This window comes from Podarcis muralis, chromosome 6 (assembly GCF_964188315.1).
Source record: "Podarcis muralis chromosome 6, rPodMur119.hap1.1, whole genome shotgun sequence".
NCBI lineage: Eukaryota > Metazoa > Chordata > Lepidosauria > Squamata > Lacertidae > Podarcis > Podarcis muralis.
The window spans coordinates 2161044-2188732 of NC_135660.1; the positions used below are offsets into that span (position 1 = coordinate 2161044).

The window sequence follows — 27689 nt, forward strand, 5'->3', positions numbered from 1 at the left end:
TGTCATGTATCGCCTTGGCCCTCCGCCGTGGAAACTGCTCTCCCTGGAGAGCCCTAAAGATGTCTGTAAGGCATCACCAAAGCAGCAGGTGAAGCATCAACGTTGCCAAGCAGGGACCAGAGACCACAGGAGGCGCTTGCAGTTTGCTTGCGAGCAGCTGGTTCCTTGTCTGTTTCACAGAACAATCCTGGAAATCAGTTGCAGGATGCCTAGGAGGAATCGACTCTTGACCCCAATGGTGTCAATATTTGGACCGCAATAAACTGATAGGGAAGCCAGGATGTTCTCCAAGTCAGATAATGAAGAGCAGGTTAGAGAGGTGATCTCACAGTTGCCTCTTCTGCAATTCATCAAGGCGTTGCGTCAGGTTTCTTTGAGCGTGTTTTGGTTGAAGCTTCCAGCTTTGGTCTTCAAAAACTTGGGGCCAGTCGTGTGCAAATGGTGCCTGGGCCCAATCCAGTGTGAAAATTGATAGGTCTTTTGTGGAGCAAACTGCCACACTGATGAAGACACTAGCCAGTAGCATTCAGGCCATTGGTCTGTGCATGGATTGGAACAATTGTGCTCCACCTTTTGTAGTGCATCCCAGGGTGACCCTACAGGCGTCCCCTTGAAACAGGAGATGCAACAGCCAAAATGAGGACAGACATTTGCATGGAAGCAGCATGTGCTCATTTATATTGCAAATTTAGAAATTGCCTGGATTTCAGTTTCACAGGCAAGGCAATTTGCTCCACGTCCAAATTGCTCCAAATACATTCTTCAGTCCGTCTCTTTCAGACGCAGGTCATCCCAAAGGAATCTGGAGTTAATTTGCCCCCAAATTAATTTCCCCACACAGAGGCATCCCGTTCAAAACCCAGAGTCCTCATCCTGTTGCTAACCAATGTTATGAAACATTTCAAATATATATATATTTTTTTAGAAATGGAAAGAAAAAATTGTGGGAAAACTTAATATTTGGAAATTTCCACCCCACATGCTGCAGAAAAAGGGGAGGATGACAGACGTCAGTCTGCCTTAGACCACCCAGGGAGGCCCTGGCCAAAGTGGAATGAGAACTCCTGGGACCTTCTAGGCTCAAGTGCACCAAGGAAGATAAGGGAGATGTCCTCCTGGGAGAGCAGGGCTGCTTGCCTTCCCCACAAGGCCCCCAACTTGCATGGTTTTAAGAGGATTGGGCAAATTCCTGGGGGATATGGCTGGCAAGAGCTAATAGCCATGATGGCTATCTTAAGAACATCAGAAGAGCATACTGAATCAGACCAATGTTCTCTCTAGCCCAGCAACCTGTTCTCTCAGTGGCCACCCAGATACCCAAAGGGAAACCCACAAGCAAGACCTGAGCGCAAGAGTAACTCTCCCCTCCAGTGGTTTCCAGCAATTGGGATTCAGAGGCACTGCTGCCTCCAACTTTGGAGGCAGAGCAGAGCCATCCTGGCTCGTAGGCCTTGGTAGTCCACTCCCCTGCTTGTGAGCTTGTGGTCCGGCACTGCAAATTCACAGCTTTCAGATAATTTCCAAGTTAAGCATAGGGATGGGCACAGCACCAGAAGTCTCCTCTTCCTCCTCCTCCTCCGGTCTTCCATGAACACAATCTGAACAGTGAGTCCATAAGTGACTGTGAAGGCCAATTCTCCACACGTCCTTCCACAGTGGAGACACAGGTTTCCAGGCGGGAGTTGATCATGGTTAGGGTTTGCCAAGTGTGCCTTCCTCTTAGCATGTTTCTCCCTTTCGTCCTGAGTTTGAGCATCTTCAAAATCCATGACCAGGGCCGGATTTAGGTTTGATGAGGCCTTAAGCTCCTGAAGGTAATGGTGCCCTTTATACGTCCAGCTGTCCTTTGTCAACAACAAATTGTCGCTGTTTTTTGTGTTGAATATATGCTATATGGTCATTTATGGACCTCCTAGGTATCTAAAGCCATTTGCACATAACAAAATATGTATTTTATCAAAGTAATTGTTAAACTGAAATACAATCAAGAAGAAGTATATTAATAGTGTATATTAATTGGGGGGGGCAAGAGAGTGGGGCCCTAAGCTGTAGCTTATTTAGCTTATACGTAAATCCAGCACTGTCCATGACACTTTTGGTAAAGACTATTCTCCAACTGGAGCGTTCGCAGGCCAGTGTTTCCCAGTTGTCGGTGTTTATACTACATTTCCTTTAGATTTGCCTTGAGCCAACGTTGCTGTGACAGCATTTGTTTCCCCCTCTGCTGAGAATTACCAGCTCTGCGTTCCCTCCTGCTTTTTCTTCTGGTGGGATGAGGTCATGGACATTTATAGGACCAGCTTTCTCGCATTAGCCCCTCTCGAGCCAAGCTGGCTAGCCCCTTCTTTGTCCTGAGCCACCAGAACAGCTGGGGCAAGCCAAGGAAGGCTTTCTGGTGTCGTCATTCCTGGCTTCGGGACACGAGACACATATTCAAGGGCCTGGGCATCAGGCGCAGTCGAGACTAGTTGGTGAAGGAGCAAAATCTTGGAAGCAGACCAAAGCTATTCAGCTGGGCAATGAATCCACAGCCACTGAGAGGTTGGGATCGTGTTCTTTGGTCCTAAATCTTCCAGCATTCAGCTTCATTAGATGTTCCCCAGTTCTAGTGATAAGAAGAAAAACTTTCCTCTGTCTACTTTCTCAATGCCAAGCATAATTTTATAAACATATATCATGTCACCGCTTCTCCTTCTTTTCTCTCAACTGAAAAGACCAAAATGTTGTCGCCTTTCTTTCCAAGGAAGTTGCTCTACCCCCTATATCACTTTCTTTGCCTTTTTCTGAACCTTTCCCAACACAACAATGCCCTTTTTGTGGGAATGTTCCGGGAGGCAGGAGAGGATATGTTATTTAATAATATCTTTCCTAACTTGCGCTAGCAAGTTCTATCACTTAGCAGAGTTTTACATTCCCCTTTTAAACACGCAGCGGTTAGCTCGTTGCAGGCTTTGTTTAAATCTCTCAATATTAGGTTCCTGGTAAGATCGCTTATATCCCTCTTAAAAGAATAAACACGCAACAATCTTATATAAAGTATATAAAAGAAGTTTACTCACATAATCAGTTCACAGTTGGATCCCTGAAGGCAGACTTACTTACAAGGTATATACATGTGGATCTATCCCTTGGGTAGGCAAACTAAGGCCCGGGGGCCGGATCCAGCCCAATCGCCTTCTAAATCTGGCCTGTGGACAGTCCGGGAATCAGTGTTTTTACATGAGTAGAATGTGTCCTTTTATTTAAAAGGCATCTCTGGGTAATTTGTGGAGCATAGGAATTCGTTCATTTTCTTTTTTCAAAATATAGTCCGGCCCCCCACAAGGGACAGTGGACCGGCCCCCTGCTGAAAAAGTTTTCTGACCCCTGATCTATCCCATATGGGGGAATAATCCCAGTGTCCTCTGTTGGCTGAAAGCTAACAGAGCATATCTAGCTAAAAAGCTGCTCCAATGATGGAGGAAGCCAAAGAGAGAGTGTGGCAGCCTGTCTTGTCCTTTTGTTACCTGGACAGGTAAGGTCACGCCCACCTCTAGTCACATGCAAAGGAAGGATGTCCCAGCCAGGAGGAAACAGGAAGTTTTCGACTGGCTGGACCAAACATCTACCTGCATGTCCACTCTAGGAAAACAAGGAATGTTGTACTTGACTGCTACTTATGTATCACATCCCACACTTTTTGAAGCAAGGCAACCAGAACTGTATACAGGATTCCAAATGCACTCACACAATAGGTCTAGGATACCAGCAGGGTTACTTTCAATTCATTTCCTAATGATTCTTAGCATGGAATTTGCCTTTCTCCCTGCTGCTGCACAATGGATCAAAGTCTTCATTGAGCTAGCCCCTTATGACCCCAGGGCTCATTTCTGAGCAGTCGCTGCCATTTCGGACCCCGTGAGCGTACATGTGAAATTTAGATTTATTTAATTTTTGCATCACTTTGCACTTGTTTACAGTGAACTGTTGGGCAGAGGCATCCTGAGAAAGATAAATGGCTTTTCTTCCTGGAAGGCGCTCTGAATATGTGTTTTGCATTACGCCCGAGAATGAGCATAACATGTTTTTTGACTGTGTATCTGGATTTAAGGGGCTGTTTAACAGACTGCAAAGGAGTCGTCTCTGGGCTTTTGGTGCTCTTTTCGGAAAGTTCAGCAGGGGACGTCTTCGTTTTTAGCAATAGTCTTGAACAAAGGTCACTTTGTTGCTGGTGAGGACAGGAGAAATCTGCTTCAGTTTACATTATGCACCTTTAGATCCCAGAAGAAAACATTCCTATTCAGCCAGGTCTTGGGACGATTAACATCCTATACCCTTTAAAATGTGTTTGTGGTAGGGGGTTGGGGAGGGGGGGTATTCTTTTGGTTTGTCCTAGTTCTTGTTTTTATTACGTATTTTGTGTCTTTTATCTTGTACTTTTATGTTGTGAACCACCTGAGATCTATGGATGAAGAGTGGTGGTTAATAATAATAATAATAATATCTTCATGGGAATGCACCCCGATCTCATTTCCTAAAACAATACACAAAGCAAAATGCAACTGTCTTTCAAAATCTGCACTTCTCTAGGTGCCATTCTCCAGCCAAAATGTGTATGCAGAAATGCATATATTAGGGGAAAGTTCACCAAAAATATTATATCACTGAAAAAGGGATATACAAAACTGCAGTACAGTTGGGGAAATTGCCTGCAGAAAATTGGGCAAATCTGCACATAAAATGTGCATCTTAGGAGAAATGTGCAAGAAAACCCGACAAACTTTCTTGAGAATCTTTTTTAAAAATACAAACTGAAGTGTGAATAAAATTCAGCACTGGCAAAGCAAGAAACTGAGAGAAGCCAAAATTGGCAGGTTTGTTTTCCCTGCTTGTGACATCCATGCAATCGATCTGCTGTAAGGACGTTAGCAGTCCTCATGAACACCTGACTGGAACCCAATTGCCCAGGGCTGGGAAAAAAGGCATTAAAAGATCTGAAACGTCAAAAATTAATTATTATAATTTCTCTGTGTTGAGAGAAGCAACTCTTGCCCATCAGAGCGAGAAGGCCATTCGCTCATGGAGGAATCTAGTGGCTCTCATGGAATCATAGTTGGAAGGGATCCAAAAGGGTCTTCTAGTGTAGGCCCCAGCTTTGCAGAAATTCCTGAAAAATCCTTGATGGGTGGCCAGCCAACCTCAGCTTTCAACTTTCAAGCCTCAACAAAGGAGAGTCCGCCACCTTGTGAACAGTTCTCACCATCGGAAAGTTCTTCCATCCCAATCTTTGTTGTTTCTGTTATGTACTGAGTTGAATAGGATCCAAATTGCAGCAGTCTGATTGGTCCTTGAACAATAGGATCCAGAATGCAGCAGTCTGATTGGTCCTTGAACAATAGGATTCAGAATGCAGCAGTCTGATTGGTCCTAGAACAATAGGATTCAGAATGCAGCAGTCTGATTGGTCCCAGAACAATAGGATTCAGAATGCAGCAGTCTGATTGGTCCCAGAACAATAGGATTCAGAATGCAGCAGTCTGATTGGTCCCAGAACAATAGGATCCAGAATGCAGCAGTCTGATTGGTCCTGGAACAATAGGAACCAGAATGCAGCAGTCTGATTGGTCCTGGAACAATAGGAATCAGAATGCAGCAGTCTGATTGGTACTGGAACAATAGGACCCAGAATGCAGCAGTCTGATTGGTCCTGGAACAATAGGATTCAGAATGCAGCAGTCTGATTGGTCCTAGAACAATAGGATCCAAATTGCAGCAGTCTGATTGGTCCTAGAACAATAGGAATCAGAATGCAGCAGTCTGATTGGTCCTAGAACAATAGGATTCAGAATGCAGCAGTTTGATTGGTCCTAGAACAATAGGATCCAGAATGCAGCAGTCTGATTGGTCCTCAGGAGCCACCCAATCCAACTCCAGGTGGAAGGGAATTCGCAACCTGATTGGCCTACAGGAGAATCCCAGAATTAGCCAATCACGTGGGGCCCATTGTGTAAATAATGAATATAAAGCAGACATTTCGGGGGAACTTCCATTCCTCCTCACCACTATGAGCTGAATAAAGAGCATGAAATCCACACTCGACTCCGAGTATATTTCAGTTTCCATGACAGCTTTTTCTCTCTATAGGAAGCTCTGTTTAGGGCCAGGGAAAAAGCCAGCCCTCCTGGCCCCCTTGGGACCCCAAACAAAGTCAAGCCCTTGTCAGGCAGGAAGTGCAGATGTCGGAAACCAGGGCTGCTGGCAGGCATTCAGAGGGAGGCAACGACATCACCAGACATGACCCTACACGACTTCTCCCTTTATGGAGCATTTCCGCATCTCCACAAACAGCTCTTTGCCAGAGGAGGAACGCTTGCCTTTCAAAGGAGCCCTCGGGCGTGGACAGGCAAGGCAACAAAGGGCCATTTATTTGAGCGATGCTGGAGCCCTTGGAAAGGAGATGGATGGAGGAGGAATTCTGGCGAGATCAGGGGAGAGGGAGGAGGCCCTGGAAACTGCAGTGCCAAAGCCACCATGAATTAGCCTTAATCATCGACGGGCACCACTGATTCCAGTGGGAGAGAGTTCCATCGTTCAACTCTGTGCTGCCTGAAGAAATGTTTTCTGTCCCGAATCTTTGGCTTCATTGGGCGTCCACAATTTCTCAGGCTGGGAGAGAGGGAGGAAAACTTCACTATCCTCTTTTCCCAATGCCATGCTTAATTTTATAAACTCCTATGATCATAAGAAGGGACACGGGTGGCGCTGTGGGTTAAACCACAGAGCCTAGGGCTTGCCGATCAGAAGGTCGGCGGTTCGCTTGCCGATCAGAAGGCTTGCCGATCAGAAGGTCGGCGGGAGCTCACCCCGCGGCGGGGTGAGCTCCCGTTGCTCGGTCCCTGCTCCTGCCAACCTAGCAGTTCGAAAGCACACAGTGTAAGTAGATAAATAGGTACCGCTCCGGCGGGAAGGTAAACGGTGTTTCCATGCGCTGCTCTGGTTCGCCAGAAGCAGCTTAGTCATGCTGGCCACGTGACCCGGAAGCTGTCTGCGGACAAACGCCGGCTCCCTCGGCCTATAGGGCGAGATGAGCGCGCAACCCCAGAGTTGGTCACGACTGGACCTAACGGTCAGGGGTCCCTTTACCTTTATGATCATAAGAACATAAGGACGCCCTTCCATCAGATGTCAATGAGATGAGTTACAATCTTTAGGAGGCAGTCCTGGATAGGGAAGTTGTTAATGTTCAATATTGTATTATGTTTCCATATATGCTGGAAGCCACCCAGAGTTTCTGGACAACACAGTCCACATGGGCTGGGTACAAATAATAAAATTATTTATTTATTATTATTATTAATCAGACCAATGTCCAATCTACTCCAGCATCCCATTCTTTCAGTGGCCCCCAGATGCTCTGGTTGAAAACCTGTAAGCAGCATCCAAACACAAGAACTCTAGGACCCACGTACCTACGGGACCGCCTCTCCTGGTTCGCCCCACAGAGGACCTTAAGGTCCACAAATGACAACACCTTGGAGGTCCCAAGTCGCAAGGTGGTTAGATTGGTCTCCACCAGGGCCATGGCCTTTTCAGTATTGGCCCCGACTCAGTGGAACACTCTCACAAGAGACCAGGGCCCTGCAGGACTTGACATCTTTCTGCAGGGCCTGCAAGACAGAGCTGTTCCACCAGGCCTTTGGTTTGGATTCAGTCTGATCCTTATGTTTCCCTCCCCTTATGGTCTTGATCTATCGGCTACTTTTAAAATGAGGCTGCATTTTAAATTGCATTTTAACCTGTATTTTAAATTTGTTTTTCCCCCCCTTATGTTTTTATTGTAATTTTACTGGTGTTAGCCGCCCTGAGCCCGACTCTGGCTGGGGAGGACAGGGTATAAATAAAAATTATTATTATTATTACTATTATTATTATTATTATTATTATTATTATTATTATTATTATTATTATTATTATTTTCTGGGAGCGAGTTTCATTGTTTACCTATGATCCACAATAAGAATTCCTTTTCAAATATGCCCAGAATCTTTCGGCGTTCAGCTTTATTGGCTGCCCATGGATTCTAGTGTTATGAGAGAGGGAGAAAAAAATATTCTCTGTCTGCTTTCTCCAGGCCGTGCATAGTTTGTAATCTTCTGTGAGCTTTCAGCATCCGCTCAGAGAGCCAGGAACAAGAAACCGAAATCCTAATTCAGAACCTGCTGAGCCCCCCAGGGCAGAGGAGGTTGAGAAGAGCAATAGGCCCCCCACTGACCATCCTTTGGGCTGTAGGAGACATGGGGCTGGTGGAGGGGGAAGGAGAATGAAATATACTCGGAGTCGAGTGTGGATTTCATGCTCTTTATTCAGCTCATAGTAGCGAGGAATGAATGTTCCCCCACAATATCTGCTTTATATACACTTCTCAGCAGCTTCCGTTGCCAGGGCCTCCTCCAGAGTGACCTGGAACGTTGGGTCCTTCTTGGCATAGAGGCGTCGTTGCAGCTTCTCATCCTTCAGGCCACCGACGAGGCGGTCACGAAGCATGTTCTCCAACTCTGGGAAGTTGCAGAACCGGGCGGCTTGGCGGAGGGAGGTCACAAACCCAGTTATGGTTTCCCCAGGGGCTTGCCGCTTTGCATAGAAGGCATTTTGACAAGCCTCCACCGAGGGCTGTGGCGAGAAGTGCCCCTTCCATTATTGTTTTGTAAGGAACAGTAGTGACATCTTCAGGCGCAAGGAGAGCTCAGGCGATTTCGAACGTCTCCTCTCCGCAGACGCTAAAGAATATCGCCCTCTTCTTGGTGTCATTGGTGACCCCTTTGGCTTCTAGGAGGAAGGTGAAAAGGGAGGCATACGCTTCCCATTCTCCTGATTCTGGGTTGAACGGCAAGAAGCTGCTGTCGGTTGCCATCCTGAGTTCCTTGGGTCCTGGAGCTGAAGCCTGGATACACGGTGCGAGGCAGCGGTGCAGCAGGTGGTGGTGCTGCGGTGCTGTGCGTGGTGGTCAGCTCAGTGGGATCCCACCTTTGTCGCCCGTGAAATATACTCGGAGTCGAGAGTGGATTTCATGTTCTTTATTCAGCTCATAGTAGTGAGGAATGAATGTTCCTCCACAATATCCCCCAGAATGTCTGCTTAGAATCATAGAATCATAGAGTTGGAAGAGACCACAAGGGCCATCGAGTCCAACCCCCTGCCAAGCAGGAAACACCATCAGAGCACTCCTGACATATGGTTGTCAAGCCTCTGCTTAAAGACCTCCAAAGAAGGAGACTCCACCACACTCCTTGGCAGCAAATTCCACTGTCAAACAGCTCTTACTGTCAGGAAGTTCTTCCTAATGTTTAGGCGGAATCTTCTTTCTTGTAGTTTGGATCCATTGCTCCGTGTCCGCTTCTCTGGAGCAGCAGAAAACAACCTTTCTCCCTCCTCTATATGACATCCTTTTATATATTTGAAGATGGCTATCATATCACCCCTTAACCTCCTCTTCTCCAGGCTAAACATGCCCAGCTCCCTTAGCCGTTCCTCATAAGGCATCGTTTCCAGGCCTTTGACCATTTTGCTTTATATACATTATTTGCTTTATATACAATATACCTTGCTTTATATACATTATTTACACAATGGGCCGCACGTGATTGGTTAATTCTGGGATTCTCCTGTAGGCCAATCAGGTTGCGGATTCACTTCCACCTGGAGCTGGATTGGTTGGCTCCTGCGGACCAATCATACTGCTGCATCATTCTAGGACCAATCAGACTGCTGCATTCTGAATCCTATTGTTCTAGGACCAATCAGACTGCTGCATTCTGAATCCTATTGTTCTAGGACCAATCAGACTGCTGCATTCTGAATCCTATTGTTCTAGGACCAATCAGACTGCTGCATTTTGGATCCTATTCAACTCAGTACATAATAGAGAATCTGTGAGATGGCATTGCAGGCAAAGGCTGGTTCTGCTGGAGAGAAGGAATAAATGCATTTGTAGGATAGTGGGCATCCTTCCAGTTCTGGGCACAGGAAGATTCCACCTGGTGGTGGTGCTGGCATTTCGAGGCACCTTAAGCAAGCTCCGTCTTCCCCGACTGGCTCCAGCCGGCTGTTTGCAGAGCTAATTTTGGCCCCCTTTCTGGGCTGCTTTGTGGGAAGCGGGAGGGAGGACAGCTGCCCCTTGGAGGAACATCAAGCAGATGGTTTAGAAGGCCATGCCCAAAAAATAATTTGCTTTCCAGGATCAGACCAAGATGCATTTACAACTCTCCCCTGGTTACAATCCATTGAATTGGGGATTGAACAAATTCATGGAAGGTAATGCTGTCCGTGGCTGCAGACCCCGGTGGTTTTACGTTCTGCCTCCCATGTCAGAGGCAGTAAATTGGCAGCTGCTGGGAATCCCAGGTGGGACAAGTGCAGAGTGCTTTGCTTTCCACGCTGGAAGGAGGATTAATCATTTACCATATTTTTCACTCCATAAGACGTACCTAGTTTTTAGAGGAGGGAAACAAGAAAAAAAATATATTCTGAACGAAACAGTGGATGTATGATTTTTGTGGTTCATGCTGTGGCCACAGACATGTGATTTGACAGTGAGTTTGGGGTAGCCCAATGCAAAAATGCTTAGGAGCCATGTGGGTCCGTGCTTTGTAACCACATTTTTGTGCCATTGCGGCCCCACACAACAGTGGGTGTGTGATTGTTTTGGTGCAGGCTGTAGCCATGGACATGCTGTGTGATCTGATGGTAAATTTGGGGTGACCCAATGTAAAAATCCTGAGGATCCATGGGCTTTTACCTCCATCCTCCCAGGCAGCCTCCTTTATTGTGTCCCTTATCTCTCTCCCACCAACCAGCTGCTTCCTTTCAACACTCCCTTCCCTCTTGTTCGCCTTAGTGTCTTTTCCTTAGCTGGAGCAGTTTTTTGCTCCTCCTTTTCTTCTAATTTTTTTTTCTGTCTCCTCTCCTTGCAAGTTTGCTGTCTTTACCTCCCCCCTCCCAGGCAGCCTCCTTTATTGCTAGCGTCCCTTATCTCGCTTCCGATCGCTTGCAATCAGCAGCTTTGATACAACAACCCCTTCCCTCTTTAAAAAAAAAAAAAAAAGCATGATCTGCTTTTCGCCCCTGGGCAATTCGGCTCCAGGGACCACGCATTCGCTCCATAAGATGCACAGACATTTCCCCTTACTTTTTAGGAAGAAAAAAGTGCGTCTTACGGAGCGAAAAATACTGTATTTCTGTATGAGATTGCTTGGCCTCTAGAAGGGTGGGTTGCAACAATGGGATATATACAGTGGTACCTTTCAAGACGAAATAATCCGTTCCGCGAGTCTCTTCGTCTTGTGGTTTTTTCGTCTTGCGAAGCACGGCTATTAGCGGCTTAGCGGCTATTAACGGCTTAGCGGCTATTAACGGCTTAGCGGCTTTAAGAAAAAGGAAACAAACTCGCAAGAACTCGCAAGACGTTTCGTCTTGCGAAGCAAGCCCATAGGGAAATTCGTCTTGCGGAACGACTCAAAAAACGGAAAACCCTTTCGTCTAGCGAGTTTTTCGTCTTGCGAGGCATTCGTCTTGCGGGGCACCACTGTAAAGGATAATAACAGCTTCTATTGTTACAATCATGAGCCCATTTCCAGTGAAACTAAAACCTTGCCTTGAGGCAGGGCTGTTCCTATCCCATCATCTTCAGAGACAATGTCCTTCAGAGCATCAGATGCTGGGAACAAAGAACAGGTGGAGCGGATCGATCTCCTATTGGCATCTGGATTGTAGAATCATAGAAACGTAGAATCAATTAATTGTAGAGTGGGAAGGGACTCTAAGGGCCATCTAGTCCAGCCCCCCTGCAATGCAAGAAGCATAGCTAATAACTGCTCTTGGAAACAGGACAGGGACTTTGTTGGGCCTTTCGGATGGTCCCACAATCATTCTTTTCCACCAAAGCAAAGGGGTCAGCTGCCAACTAAGGCTGCTCTTTGCTTTCTTTGGCAAAGTTTCCCTCTCCAGGGCAAGAATTCACCTGCTCTGAATTTTGCAGCCAGGATTCAGCCATAATCCCCTGTCAAGTTGCCCATCTGAATGCACCCCAGGATTCTGAGTTTATAGCAGCATGGGCACCCGGCAACATCCCATGCCCACACTTGCCTTTCACACTGTGGCTTTGCAGTGTGGGCTAGCAGAAAATGCATGATTGCACATGGCCAGATGTGAGCTTTCTGAGAAGAGACCACACTACTTGGTAGAATAATTCACTAAATGGGAGAGATGTTTCCATTGCACCATGTCTTCTACAGACTTCTGGAGTCTGACAGATCCCTGATTTCCAAAACAACATCTTTTTCCTAGGCTGTTCCTATTTTTTCCCCCCAGATTTGTAGCATGGGGGTAATTGGAGACACATTTCCCCCCAGAGGTTTGTTGCAGGCCATTTCTCAAAATGTCATGGCACAATTTTGGCAGGGGTGGCGTGAGGGCTGTCATACTTTGGTGCCTTTCAGAAGAATGTTGAAAACCTCAAAAACCATCGCCCCTGCCTCACAAAGAATGCCCATGGAAATGGAATTGCACAGGAAAGCACAGCCAGATTAGCTGGAGAACTTTCTCTGCAAGGAAAACTACGAAGAGTGAGGACTTTTTCATTTGGGGAAAAAATATTTAAAGGGAGAAGCATGAGAGAGGTTTATAAAACTCCTCAAGGTGTGGAGAAAATGAGCAGAGATAATTTCTTCTGCCTTTCTTGCTGCTAGAAGTCTGGGCCACCCTATGAAATTAATTGTCTGCAGATTTTGTGGGAGAAATTTCCCTTGGAGGCTCAAGGTGTTACTACTAGTATACAAGGGACGTGGGTGGCGCTGTGGTCTGAACCACTGAGCCTCTTGGGCTTGCAGATCGGAAGGTTGACGGTTCAAATCCCCATGACGAGGTGAGCTCCCATTGCTCTGTCCCAGCTCCTTACAACCTAGCAGTTCAAAAGCATACCAGTGCAAGTAGATAAATAGGTACCACTGTGGTGGGAAGGTAAACGGCTTTTCCGTGGGCTCTGGTTTTCATCACGGTGTCCTGTTGCACCGGAAGCGGTTTATTCATGCTGGCCACAGGACCTGGAAAGCTGTCTGTGGACAAACACCGGCTCCCTTGGCCTGAAAGCGAGATGAGCGCCACAACCCCATAGTCTCCTTTGACTGGACTTAACCGTCCAGGGGTCCTTTACCTTTGTACCTTTCACTAGTATACAAAGCCCTTGACAACTTGGGACCAGTTTACCAATGAGATTGCCTTACCCCAAATGTGCCCTCTTGACCGCTTCAATTGGTGAAATCGGCACAACTACAGGTGTCACAAAATACCCGTTCCGCATTTGTAAGAACTCAGTCATTTAGTGGAACTCTGGAACTCACTGCCTCTTGATATAATCATTGGGTCATTGGGAGAGTCAAAATGGCTTCAGGATTGGTCTCCTGTACTATTTCAGACACTTGGTTTATATATTTAGATATGTGTGCATTTATGAATATTTATTCTATATTTGAGACCTTAGAATTCTTATAACATTACTCAGACCTTAAGTCCTGCCAAGGAAAGGTCCCCTGAAACTTTAAGTCCAGCTTCCGCCTCAGGTCTTTTTCTATTTGTTTTGTGTTTCATATGGTCATAGTATTACTGATCAACTGGCCTTTAATCAGCCGGCTCTTCTCTGGGAGGAGAGCCTTCGTTTTGTTTGTTTCAAAGTTTTGTTTTATTGCAAATAGTGTTACTTGATTGTTTTACGACGCCTGAGATTTCATTGTTTTATTTTAGTGGGCTTGCGATGTCCAGATGGCAGCGGCATTCTGCTTTGGGCTCACGGATTGCGCATCCGTCCAGAAATAGGAAAGGCCTTGCCTTGGAGTTTTCTCCAAATCTCCCGTCTCCATCCCACCCACCCACTCGAACAGATTCTGATTTATCGCAGCAAGCTGAGTGGCATAATTGAATCCAGGCTCTCAGGAAATGAAAGCAGTCTATTTGGTCATCATTACCGAGCGACGGCTGCAGGGAGGAGAAGGAGTGCTTTCGTTCCAGGAGCAGCCTTTGCGGTTTGTGTCCTGGCCAAAATCCTTGCTGATGCCTCTGGCAAAATGCCAGGTCCAACGCCATCCCTTGGAGGTGGGACGGGACCCCTGCCTGCGAAGGATTAGCAGCCCCAGGTGACAAGGTGGGCTTCCAGGAGAGTGGGTTTCTGCCTCAAGTCATCCTGTGACTTGGAAGGGATGCTTCCAAAATTATCTCCCCATCCAAATTCATCCCTGGATACTGGGAATCTAAATGCCTCAGCCTTCTGTCCCAGGGAGAGCAGACGCTTTAGGAATTTCTCTTCTCTGAATGGTCTGCAAAATCCCTACACAGGCAGAGCTTGAAGCGGTTTTGAGAGCCTCCGTAGAAACAAAGGAAGGCGTCTTCTACTGACTCAGACCCATTGGTCCGTCTTGCTCAGCATTGTCTGTTGTTGTTTAGTTGTTTAGTCATGTCCGCCTCTTCGTGACCCCCTGAACCAGAGCACGCCAGGCACTCCTGTCTTCCACTGCCTCCCGCAGTTTGGTCAAACTCATGCTGGTAGCTTTGAGAACACTGTCCCACCATCTCGTCCTCTGTCCTCCCCTTCTCCTTCTGCCCTCCATCTTTCCCAACATCAGGGTCTTTTCCAGGGAGTCCTCTCTTCTCATGAGGTGGCCAAAGTCTTGGAGCCTCAGCTTCAGGATCTGTCCTTCCAGTGAGCACTCAGGGCTGATTTCCTTCAGAATGGAGAGGCTGGATCTTCTTGCAGTCCATGGGACTCTCAGGAGTCTCCTCCAGCGCCATAATTCAAAAGCATCAATTCTTCGGCGATCAGCCTTCTTTATGGTCCAGCTCTCACTTCCATACATCACTACTGGGAAAACCAGAGCTTTACCTATTCGGACCTTTGTTGGCAAGGTGATGTTCCTGCTTTTTAAGATGCTGTCTAGGTTGTTGTTGTTGTTGTTGTTGTTGTTGTTGTTGTTGTTGTTGTTGTTGTTGTTGTTGTTGTTATTCTGCCTCCACAGTTGGAGGCAGCAATGTACCCAATTTTCAGTTACTGGAATCTGCTGGAGGGGAGAGTTGTTCCTGCACTCACAGTGAGAAGAGCCCTCTCTCTCTCTCTCTCTCTCTCTCTCTCTCTCTCTCTCTCTCTCTCTCTCTCTCCTTGTCCTCCCTCAAAGGCCCTAAAACCCTGCTTATTTCTTCCAAAACAAAATAACGGGGTGGTGATTCAATTAAACAGCAAAGCATCTTTGAGGTTTGCTCCTTGTTGTGATGGCCTCTGAAATGTCTGGCACGCTGCAGCTGTGGCTGCTCTAAGGCAGGATCCAGCTTCTGCTAAAACAATTCTGAAGATATAAAAGCCCAGGCACTGGGACCGCATTCCGACAACATTTCGAGGTTCTTTTGGGAGCGCTGGAGAAAAATGTCTCCTTCCTTCCTTGGTATTTATGGGTTTCATTAATTCTACCCCGACCCAAGATTAATTCCATTTTCCAGATGGAACTGTCACATTCTGTGCCTGTCCTCAGACTTCTCAAGTAAAAAACCTCCAGCACAGTTACTCAAATTTAAAATTCCTAGTAAAGCGGGGGTGGTGGACAGGTTTGTTTTCTGCTACTCCAGAGGGGAAGACCTGAACCAATGGAGTCAAATGACAGGAAAGGAAATTCCAATGGAAAATCAGGAAGAATTTCTGATGGTAAGAGCTGTTCAGCAGTGGAATCAGTTCCTTGGGAGTTTGTGGAACTCTCCTCCACTGGAGGTTTTTAAGGGGGGGGGCTTCTGTCAGGGATTCTTTAGCTAAGATTCTTGCATTGCAGGGGTTGGACTGGATGACCCTCGGGGTCCCAATTCTATTGCAGTTCTGTTGTTCTATATCAGGAGTCAGCAAACATTTTCAGCAGGGGGCCGGTCCCCTGTCCCTCAGACCTTGTGGGGGGCCGGACTATATGTTGCCATGATTATGACCGACAATTTTGGCAAAAAAACCCTTATTGGGACCAACCCCAATGTTGCACAAATGTGATTTTTAGGGTGGGGGTGTTCCCTCATACACCCACGCTTCTTCCTTTGCATTTTACGCATTGATGGTTCTTATTTCTCTCATAAGGCGGGATGGGGGGCTGAGGTAAGTGCGCCATTCCTGTCAGCCCTGGAGAGTGTGTGCGCATGGTGGGTGAAGGGAAAAGCCATTGGCCACGCTAAGTCAGGCTGGTGCCACTCAAGCAAAAACATTCTTTTCCCCGTGTGAGGGAAGACGAGGCGGTGGCAGCTATTTACCTTTGTGTAGGAATAATGGAGGATGACAGGAGGTTGGGTGCAGGTGAGCTGTGCAGAAGTGCACTGACAAGCATGCTCCAGGACAAGCTGCCGGCTAACTCTGTAGAGGCTCCTTTTATTAGCACAATATGCGAAACCAGTCAGGTACATTTTGGACTGTGACCTTTACACATCTTCCAATCCTGAGATCAAGGGGTGGTACAAAGTTATTTTGGCACCTGTTTCCACCGCGTCATTTTCCCCTTGCACAATGTATGACGAAGGAGACAAAGGTCGCAGACAGGGCATGGCAGACACTAAGAGAGCAAAGGTTAGATAGAGGGCATGATGTTCAGACAGTTGTGGCTTTGTCTGCAGGTGGGAGTGTGCTCCACACCTGGCGATCGTTCCTTCACCTTTCCATGGCTCGCACCGTGTAACTAATGAGCGGCCTCCCCAGCAGTGCGCAGAACTGGTTCAGGGTGCAGCTGCCCAGGTGCTCCCCACTTCCTCTGGCGGGGAGCACTGTTGCCACAGACACCAGCGGGCGTCGCTCCTGAGGCGCCTCTGAGCCCCTGCCACCACAACTGCCCTTCTTAAGGTCAGTCGCCAGCAGCTCCATGGTGCAAATTCAAACTGTGGCTCCTTTTCCCTTTTCCCCACCCCCAACCCGGAAGAAAAGATTGCTCTGCATGCACGATGGACGGAGAAGGGGCTTGTCTTGAGCAGCCGCCCGCCTCACTTTTGACCCCCAAGCCTGCCTGAGTCGCAAAAACCATTGCACACATGCGCTATGCTGGCTGCCTGGATTCCTGGACCATCCGTGGGCCAGATCTAGAAGGCAATTGGGCCTGATCCGGCCCGCGGCCCTTAGTTTGCTGACCCATGTTCTATATGATGAGCTCACATTGATTAAACCCCTGCCCGTCATTGCTGCCGATGGAATGATTGGTGGAAGTGGCAAAGCCTGTGGTTTCTGGCTATTAATGTCACTACTCAAAAGGACCTCCCTGGAGAGGCCCAAACAGTTGATGGAATCAAACCTGCCTGCTGTCTAATGCAAAGCAAATGCAAAGCAAATCCAACCCCTTGCCCTTGTTTGTGAGACCTGTTACATCAACCACATGAGAAGTCCTCTGCAGGACAGGGGGGCAACTTGAATAAAATATTGGAGGGGCCCCAATAAGCCCTGCCCTAAATAATCAATCACAATGGTGCACAGACACCATTTGAATATATCACCTATTATTATTTCATGTTATAGCAAGTTTCTAGAAACTAGATTATGAGTCTGTGTTTCTAAAGGAACTTTTGTTGTTGCCAAATGCCAATGTGTTTGCATTATTAAGTTTGTTATTTTAAGTTAGAGCTTAATAATTATTTCACTATTAATATATTTCTTCTTAATTGTATTTCACTATTAATATACTTCTTCTTGATTGTATTTCAGTTCAACAATTACTTTGATAAATATTTTGTTATGTGCAAATGGCTTTAGATACCTATTAGGTCCATAAATGACCATATAGCATATATTCCACACAAAAAATAGCGGCAATTTGTTGTTGACAAAGGACAGCTGGACATATAAAGGGCCCCATTACCTTCAGGAGCTCCTTAGGGCCCCATCAAACCTGGCAATGCCCATCAACTTTTGGGGTCCTCGGCCCCTTCAAATATATTATTGGGGAGGCGAAGACCCCTCGGCCCCTCCTGCTCCTAGGTTGCAGGATCCGGCCAATGGCCCCTGCAGTCTGACATATTGGGACCAGCCAGATGCCCCAGTGGAAGCAGTAAATAGCAATCGAAATGTTGCAGGGTGTGGCCCACACCTAGGTCTCTAACGTGCCTGCATACCTTCTGAGCATCTTCTTCCCCCAAGGCTCTCCAAAGAGCCGAGCGGAGCCTTGAGTTTGGGAGCTGTCAGCTGTGTGTACGTTGGAGCTGGCTGATGAGATAATTTCATTTTCATGTTCTCCGTGTTTCCGTTCTGCTTCCAAGAGGACTCCCAGAGCAGCGAGCAATTACGCACCGAAAGCAAATGTAATAAAACAAACGGGAGAATGTGATTTCCAGAGGGGGAGCCCGGCTGGGCTGCAGCAGCAAACCCAGGGAAGGGTCGTTTGGCTCTTGAAAGGCAGGCAAAGCTGTTATGGCTTCAGCTGTTGTAGGCAAGAGACCACTTCTTCAGATGCAGTCTTCCCTTGGTGGGCTTGCACACACCTGGGCGAAGGGTGTGTTTGTGTGTGAGTGTGGATGTGTGTGCAAAATGATTACGGGGGAAAGGAATCTCAAAAGGCATGTGTGCACTTCCTTTTATCAAATCTCTCTCTTTTTTTAAAGAAATATTTATTAAAGTTTTACAAAAAACATAAGTTTACAGAATAAAGTTTACAGAAAACATAAGTTTACAGAATAGAGAAAATTAAAACAAAAATTAGCAAACTAAAAAACACACATAGAAAAGAGGAATAAAAAAGATACAAAATACAAAGAAAAAACTAATAACTAGGGGGAAAAAATTAAAGATAAATCCATTTTTCGATATCTTTAAGCTCATTTCCTTATTTCCTTGACCTCCTCACACCTCCCCTTTTTGTATTCCCGTTTAGAAAATCATTTCAGCAAATCCTTACCCTCTTTCATTTATCTTTACTCAATATCTTAACCTATTATAACTATGTATTTTCATCCATTATCAATCCGTATTTGCATATTCTTGTTAATCTTATTACCAATACCGCTTATTTTCAATCCAACATCATTGACAGTAAGAGCTGTTCGACAGTGGAATTTGCTGCCAAGGAGTGTGGTGGAGTCTCCTTCTTTGGAGGTCTTTAAGCAGAGGCTTGGCAACCAAATGTCAGGAGTGCTCTGATGGTGTTTCCTGCTTGGCAGGGGGTTGGACTCGATGGCCCTTGTGGTCTCTTCCAACTCTAGGATTCTATGATTCTATGATTTTAACATTCATTAATTTTACAGTATTTCTGCAAATAGTCTTTAAATTTCTTCCAATCTTCTTCCACCGACTCTTCTCCCTGGTCTCGGATTCTGCCGGTCATTTCCGCCAGTTCCATGTAGTCCATCACTTTCATCTGCCATTCTTCCAGGGTGGGTAGATCTTGTGTCTCTTTTATCAAATCTCTGTTGGGAGGCTGTCTGAGGAAAGGAAAGGAAAACGGCAGGAGATTAAGCCTGCTTAATACTCCTCCTTTTGACAATCTGCAAGCAGTCTTGCTACCTGAGCACAAGCACCATTGCAATGTAAGAAGAGCCCTGCAGGATCAGGCCAGGGGCCCATTTAGTCCAGCATCCTCTTCTCAAAGAGGCCAAGTAGATACCTACTATGGGAAAGCCACAAGCAGGATCTGAGAACAAGAGCCCTCTTCTCTCCTCCTGTGGTTTCCAGGAACATGCCTTCAGAAGCATCGCTGCCTCTGACGGTGAAGGCAGAGCAGAGCCATCCTGGTTTGTTGCAATCTATAGCCCTCCTCAGACTTGCAGATCAGAAGGTCGGCGGTTCGAATCCCCGCGACGGGGTGAGCTGTTGCTCGGTCCCTTCTCCTGCCAACCTAGCAGTTTGAAAGCAAACCAGTACAAGTAGATAAATAGGTACCGCTCCGGCGGGAAGGTAAACGGCGTTTCCGTGCACTGCTCTGGTTCGCCAGAAGCGGCTTAGTCATGCTGGCCACATGACCTGGAAGCTGTACCTATTTATCTACTTGCACTTTGATGTGCTTTCGAACTGCAAGGTTGGCAGGAGCAGGGACCGAGCAACGGGAGCTCACCCCGTCGCAGGGATTTGAACCGCCAGTGTTCTGATCGGCAAATCCTGGGCTCTGTGGTTTAACCCACAGTGCCACCTGTGTCCCATGCTTTCCAGGATGAGAAGTCTTAAATCGTTTGAAGCGGTCTCCAAAAATGCCAAGCGCTCAGGCGAGTCAAGAAAAGGGGCTGAGGTTTTCGAGCGGGAGGGAGAAAATGCCCTGGAGGTACAAGGTGGGGCAGCCGTGCTCAGCTCTGGGTTGGTTCTTTCCTGGCCTCGCAGAGCCCTGCCTGGACGTGCTCAGCGCAGAACACGAAGTTCGCACTGCAAGCGAGGAAGGGAAGCAAGTGCGTAATTGATAACCACCAGGGTGCTCTTAGCAGATCTCGCTGCCAGCGACGGCCACATTCCTTCTTAAGTGCTGCTGCAGAAAAACCTCCGGATTTCTCCAAGTTTCAAGAGGTTGTGGAACACAGGAAGCTGTCTTGTACGGAGTTGGACCCATTGGCCCATCTAACTCAGTTCTGTCCACTCTGCTGGCAGCAGCCTTCCAGGGTTTGGGACAAGGGCTCTGGAAATGCCTGGGACTGAAATCAGAAGGACCGTTTGCCATAGCTGTCAACTTACATATTTGAAAATAAGGGGCCAGCAGCCTTGAAAATAAGGGATCAGCAGCCAAAATAAGGGATTTTAGTCAACCAGCTGAAATACGAAGTTAAAAGGGACCAGATAATTTTGGAGAGCAGTGCCGGTTTTTAGCCCTTCGTTTCCAGAGGTTGCTGCTCAAGACACCAGCCGATGAAACACTGCAATTAAATAACTACAAGCAGCAACCACTTTTCGTGCAAAATGAAGTCCAAGCTACGAAGATGCTGCTGCAGTTCTGTATCTTTTCTGTCATGCTCCATCTGCAGCTCTCAGTTCCATCAGGCGGGGTGGGAGGAAGGGGGGGGAATAGTGCCCAAAGTAAACCCGCAGATCAGACCATATATGCTAGTCTACCACTACAAATCTATGCTTGCGGTCCTTCCCTTGTAGCCCTTGGAATACCTGCCCGCACCTCCGCCTTCTCCTCTTCCTCCTCTCTCTGAACTGCTTTCTCTATGGTTGCCCTCACTCTCCTCCCAAGGCTCCTCAGCAATTCATAGGCCATGCCAGGCTGCCCATCTCATATGGGTCCTTCGGCGGCACAGCCGCAGTACGGCCTAGTGGGAGCGGCGGGCAGAGGGGAGGCCCCAGGCAGAGACGCTCAGTTTGGCGGCCGCAAGGAGGATGGTGGCGGAAGGGCCCGAGGTTCCTGCCAGTCCCGGCGGGGAGGGGCTCCCGGGGGCCGAGTCTGGTGAGAGGAGGCTGGAGGGGGGCGGGGCGGGCAGCCAAGCAACACGGTTGGAGCCTCCCTCCTCCCTGGCCGGCAGGGAGGGAGGGAGAGGAGCTGCTTCCTTTGAAACCCGGGAAATTTAAGGGACATCATCAATAAGGGACAGCAGCGGGACACGGCGCTGGGATAAGGGACTGTCCCTCCAAATAAGGGACGCTTGACAGCTATGCTGTTCGCATGCAAAGCAGATGATCTGGTGCAGAATCACAGCCCTTCATCTCAGGTTGTGGGTTCGAGCCCAACGTTGGGATGTGTACCCCTGTTTTTTTAATCCACTGTTTTCCCAGAGCTCTGCTGAACTGCATGTACAGTACAAGGCGAGACGCCTCTCGCTGCCAGTTAAGCAAACAGCCCGTTTTATGAGTTCTGGCAGTTGCTTCCCGTTTCCGAAAAGCAACACATTTTCAGGGACACCTCCGTAGCCCAGAGGTTGTGAGGGAATCTGCGCCGCTTGGTGCATTCACTCTGGCATTGCCCCTTCCCATCAGGACATCCTTATTATGATATTTATTTGTTTATTTCCCACCCTCTGCTGTGAGGTCCTGGGTGGGTTATAACATTAAAAGACAATATGAAAAACCATTTCGGTTGTGTGTGTATTTTAAAGACTTACACTCATAAAAACAAGGTGGGCTCTGAAAACTTGCACCTCAGGTGTCAGAAGGCCACGGTAAAGAAGACCGAGCGGATAAGGACTTTGGGCACCAATGTGCCTGGAAATGAACTGGTAGCCAATGCAGCTGTTTTTCAAAAGGGGGTTATATGAGATCTCAATGGAACCCCAGCCAGGGGTCCGGCTGTTGCATTTTGGACCAATTGACCCTTCTGAGTCGTCTTCAAGGGCAGAACCACGTAGAGCGCATTGCAGTAGTCCAGTCTGGGAATTACCACAACACAGAGTTGTTGGCCTCTGACTGTCTCATGAGACAATGGAGTATACCTCCAGGGGTGAATTCAAACCGGTGTGTTAGTAGCAGCAATGTGACCTCCCTGGGCAGTGTGTCTGGAGGTCCAGGGACACCCAGCTTGGGGGTACAGTGGTACCTCGGGTTACAGACGTTTCAGGTTACAGATGCTTCAGGTTACAGACTCCGCTAACCCAGAAATAATACCTCGGGTTAAGAACTTTGCTTCAGGATGAGAACAGAAGTCGCACAGTGGCAGCGCGGCAGCAACGGGAGGCCCCATTAGCTGAAGTGGTGCTTCAGGTTCAGAACAGTTTCAGGTTAAGAATGGACCTCCAGAATGAATTAAGTTCTTAATCCAAGGTACCCCTGTAATTCTGTTTTGTTTTTGAAATCATTTTCATTTGGTTTTACAAATACAAAGTTATAAAGATCCAAATCTATATTATCCATATACAGAGATTCCTCTGAATCTCAGGACTTCTCTCTCCCCCCCCCCCCATAGGCTCCCGTTTTGAACATTTAGAAATGCATTTTCTTCCATACTCTGTGGTAATTTTTACGCTACAAGTGAAATCAAAGTTCTGCCAATGTTTCCATCTGCTTACAGTGGTCTCCTAAATAACTTCTAAATTTTCCCCATTCTTTTATAAAGTTTTTGTCCTCTTGGTTTCTGAGTTTTCCAGTCAGTTTTGCCATTTCGGCGTAGTTTAACAGCTTGGTTTGCCATTCCTCTCTGGTAGCGACTGTTTTCTTTCCACCTTTGGGCTAATAACATCCTGGTGGCTGTTGTTCCAGACATGAAAAGTCTTTTCTGCTCCTTTGGAATGTCGGTACCTGTAATTCCTAATAAAACCACTTCTGGTTTCTTAACAAAAGTTATTCAAAACCTTTTTTTTCCCCATTTCATTATATACCATCTCCCAGAAAGCTTTCCTTGCTAGACAAGTCCACCACATATGATAAAAGGTCCCTTCTTTTTCTTTACATTTCCAGCAGGTATTTGAACTTGTCCTATACATTTTTGCCAACTTACTAGGAGTCAAATCCCATATAATTTTCATATAATTATCTTTCAGTGTACAACATGCCATAAATTTCAAGTCTGCTAGCGGGTAATTCTAGTTCCACTGTTGTCACTTGAGGCTCATGTGGCTCACAGGTGGTCCCTGTGATCTTCAGAGGAAGGACAATACAGTGGTACCTCGCAAGACGAATGCCTCGCAAGACGGAAAACTCGCAAGACGAAAGGGTTTTTTGTTTTTTGAGCTGCTTCGCAAGACGATTTTCCCTATGGGCTTGCTTCGCAAGACAGAAACATCTTGCAAGTTTCTTTCCTTTTTCTTAAAACCGTTAATACAGTTGTGACTTGACTTCGAGGAGCAACTCATAGAACGCGGTGTGGTAGCCTTTTTTGAGGTGTTTGAAGACTTTGGTGATTTTTGAAGCTTTTCCAAAACTTTCCCGAAACCGTGCTTCGCAAGACGAAAAAATCGCAAGACGAAAAAACTTGCGGAACGAATTAATTTCGTCTTGCGAGGCACCACTGTATATAAATGTAACAACAACAACAACGACAGCTGTAATAATAAATGATGACTGGTTAAAATGCTATAATACTGCTATAAAAGTAGTGTGCATTAGGGTCTTTAGTCATGTTCATTCATTCTGTTGGGTCTACTTTGAGTAAAACTTGCTTGAATCCCACCCATGGTGTTTTCATTGTACTTCATTTTGGCCTCGTGTAAATAAATAAACCAACCCTCTGGGATCTGCTGTGGAGCAGACACGCTCTTTCTTTCTTTCTTTCTTTCTTTCTTTCTTTCTTTCTTTCTTTCTTTCTTCTTTATGTCATAAAATTTATGCACTACTTATTTGTAGAAAACCTCAGAGCACTTTGCAAGGAGCCTCAAAGCCTCTTTCTTTTCCTTTCCTTTGCAGCTCAGCCAGTTGGACAAGGCAGCTGATGCAGCCCACACCTTCTTCCTGGCGAACCCGGAGCACATGGAGGTTCAGCAAGACCTGGAGAATTACAGGACCTCGGCGGGGAAGGTGGACCTCATCGACCGAGAGGCCCGACCGCACATGGTAACGTTGCCAAAGAGCAAAATTGGGCCGCTTTACGGATCTGAAACACAACCACCATTGAAATGTCACCAGAAACAACGTGGTGCAAATCTGGTGGGATCCTGGTTGGGCTAAATCTTGGTGGGTTGACATGGGAGGCTCAAAGAGTTTCAGTAAGGTGAACCAAATGCTCTCTGGAGGCTCCAGCACATCCTGAGATGTCCCCATCAGCTGTGTTGGCCAAGGTGGATGCTTTCTGTGGTCCAAAATATGTGGAGGACATCATCTAGGTCTAGGGAGTGAGGAGAAATGGATGGGTTTCTTTTTCTTTTTCTGAATCTGCCCTGCATCTAAGAGGCTGGTGACCAATACTGACCAGTAGCAGGTCTCAAGGATCTCAAGGAGATTCTACCTTGCCTCTCTGAGGATGCAGAGTGGGGTCTTTGGCTCAAAAAATAAGTCATCTGCCAATGAGCCGTGGGTTCTCTGGACTTCTGGCACTGTCTCACTTGCATTTTGTGGGTCCCCCTCTTTGGTGGTCTCCATCAGTGACATCTTGCTCCTAAGGCTCATTCTTTCATGGCATGGATCTTCAGGAAAGAGGCTGACAATGAAGCTGCCGGTATCATAACGCCTTTATACAAAACTATGGTGCGACCACATTTGAAATACAGTGGTACCTCGGGTTAAGTACTTAATTCGTTCTGGAGGTCCGTTCTTAACCTGAAACTGTTCTTAACCTGAAGCACCACTTTAGCTAATGGGGCCTCCCACTGCTGCCGCGCTGCTGGAGCACAATTTCTGTTCTCATCCTGAAGCGTATGTAACCCGAGGTACCACTGTACTGCATAGGGTTCTGGTCGCCTCAGCTCAATAAGGCTATTGTCGAGTTGGAAAAGGTTTAGGACAAGGCAACCAAACTGATCAGGGGGTGAAGTGACTTCCCTGTGCAGAAAGGCTTCAGCACTGGGGACTATTTAGTTCAGGCCAGAGGTTTTCAACCTTTTGGGGTCCACAACTCCCTTGTCCAACTACCTTCTTTCTGCGGCACCCTTGTGGGGCTCAGGAGCCCAGTTAGGTCACCCCTTGCACATAGAGCTGGCAGCCCCTCACCCTTTTTCAAACCCCCCCCCCCCTTGTGGAGTGTTCCCTCGGCCTCCTCTCCCCTCTCCTTGGGAGTCCTCTGGGCAGCTGCTGCTGCTGCCCCTGGTTTCTGAGCTGCCCCATGGAGAGTTGCCTCCTCACACTGCCCCACAAGGGCCTGGGACTTGTCTGTCCATTCCCAACGGCAAGGGCTGGCAGACTGGCAAACTGGGCTCCCTCACCTGATTGCTTGCTTGCTTACTCCGAGGCCAGCTCAGCTCCTGGCAACCAGCACCCCACGGCCAGCCCCAGAGGCATCCTTCACCTGCAGAGCTTGTAGCCAGGGCTGCTGCAACAAACAGCTGTGCAAGCCTTTGGGAGACAGAGATGCAAGAGGGCATCAGAGGGAAGGAAAGAGGGACAGAGGACACCGTTGCCCTTGGCACCCCTGACCATCAGTCAAGGCGACCCAGGGTGCCATGGCACATGGGTTGAAAATCACTGGTTTAGAGAAAAGTAGATGAAGGGGTGACCTGATAGAGGTTTATGAAACCATGCGTGGCATGGAGGAAATGGATAGAGTTTTGCTCCCTCTCTTCTAACACTAGAACTCCAATGAGCCTTAATAATAATAATAATAATAATAAATTTTATTTATACCCTGCCCTCCCCGGCCAGAGCCAGGCTCAGGGTGGCTAACACCAGTAAAATTACAGTAAAAACATAATGGGGGACCCAATTTAAAATACAGGTTAAAATGCAATTTAAAATGCTGCCTCATTTTAAAAGTAGCCCATAGATCAAAACCATAAGGGGAGGGAAACAGAAGGGTCAGGCTGAGTCCAAACCAAAGGCCAGGCGGAACAGCTCTGTCTTGCAGGCCCTGCAGAAAGATGTCAAGTCTCGCAGGGCCCTGGTCTCTTGGGACAGAGCGTTCCACCAAGTCGGGGCCAGTACTGAAAAGGCCCTGGCCCTAGTTGAAGGAATCTGAGTATTGGAAGATTCTGTACAGATCAAATGGAGTCCTTTTTCACACAGCACACAGTTAAACTATTTTCCATGCCCTTAATGTTCTTTTGGTATTACAGGAGGACTATCTTTTGGGAGTGAAGCATTACGACAAAGAAGAGTATGACGCGGCTATTGAGTTCCTGGAGAGGGCACTGAGGGGCTACCACGTGGCTGATACAGAGTGCCGGGTCTTGTGCGAAGGATCACAGAAATTTGAGGACTATGAATACCTGGACTATAAGGCCACCCTCTACGAAGGGATCGCAGGTAGGGAGTTTCAGAGTGCGGGTGCGGCCACGCTAAAGTATTGATTTATTTCAAATGCAGAATACAGGGGGTATTTCACAACCCCTTGTGACAGGGTCAGGTGGGCTGATTCAAGTAGTTGAGGGGCACATGTGAGCTAACTAGTCTGAAGGGTTTAAGAATAGAATAGAATGGAATTTATTATTTATACCCCGCCCATCTGACTGGGTTTCCCCAGCCACTCTGGGCGGCTTCCAACAAAGTATTAAAATACAGTAGTCTGTTAAACATTAGTTCTGTCTAGTCAAGTTGAGTGGGATCAATTCCAATCTGTTACCTCCGAGGATGTGGACAGGCTGCTTGGACGAGTGAAACCAACCACCTGTCTCCTGGATCCTTGCCCATCCTGGCTTATAAAAGCTAGCCGGGAAGGACTGGGCAATGGGCTTCGTGGGGTGGTGAATGCTTCCCTCCGTGAGGGAGCCTTCCCAGACCCGCTGAAAGAGGCGGTTATTAAACCGCTTCTTAAAAAACCATCTTTAGATGCGGCCACGATGGCCAACTATCGCCCAGTCTCAAATCTTCCATTCCTGGGCAAGGTGATTGAGCGAGCGGTTGCCGAACAACTCCAGGCACGCCTGGAAGAAGCGGACCATTTGGATCCCTTCCAGTCGGGATTCAGGCCTCATCATGGGACTGAAACTGCCTTGGTCGCACTGGTTGATGATCTCCGGCGGGCTAGGGACAAAGGTGAGAGCTGTTTCCTAGTTCTGCTGGATCTCTCAGCGGCGTTTGATACCATCGACCATAGCATCCTTCTGGACCGTCTTGAGGGGCTGGGAGCTGGGGGCACTGTTATACAGTGGTTCCGCTCCTTCCTCCTGGGCCGTGTTCAGAAAGTGGTGGTGGGGGATGAGTGTTCAGACCCCTGGGCTCTCACTTGTGGGGTGCCTCAGGG

The 27689-nt window shown here is 47.4% G+C and overlaps 1 protein-coding gene across 1 annotated transcript in view; it reads left to right on the forward strand.

The window, feature by feature from the left end:
• P3H2 (prolyl 3-hydroxylase 2) overlaps positions 1-27689 on the forward strand; it is a 117641-nt gene that overhangs the window by 48395 nt on the left and 41557 nt on the right. Inside the window, exons 2-3 of the mRNA XM_028731831.2 lie at positions 24266-24412; positions 26563-26752. Of these exons, the coding sequence (XP_028587664.2) occupies positions 24266-24412; positions 26563-26752 (337 nt within the window). The remainder of the gene's footprint in view (positions 1-24265; positions 24413-26562; positions 26753-27689) is intronic.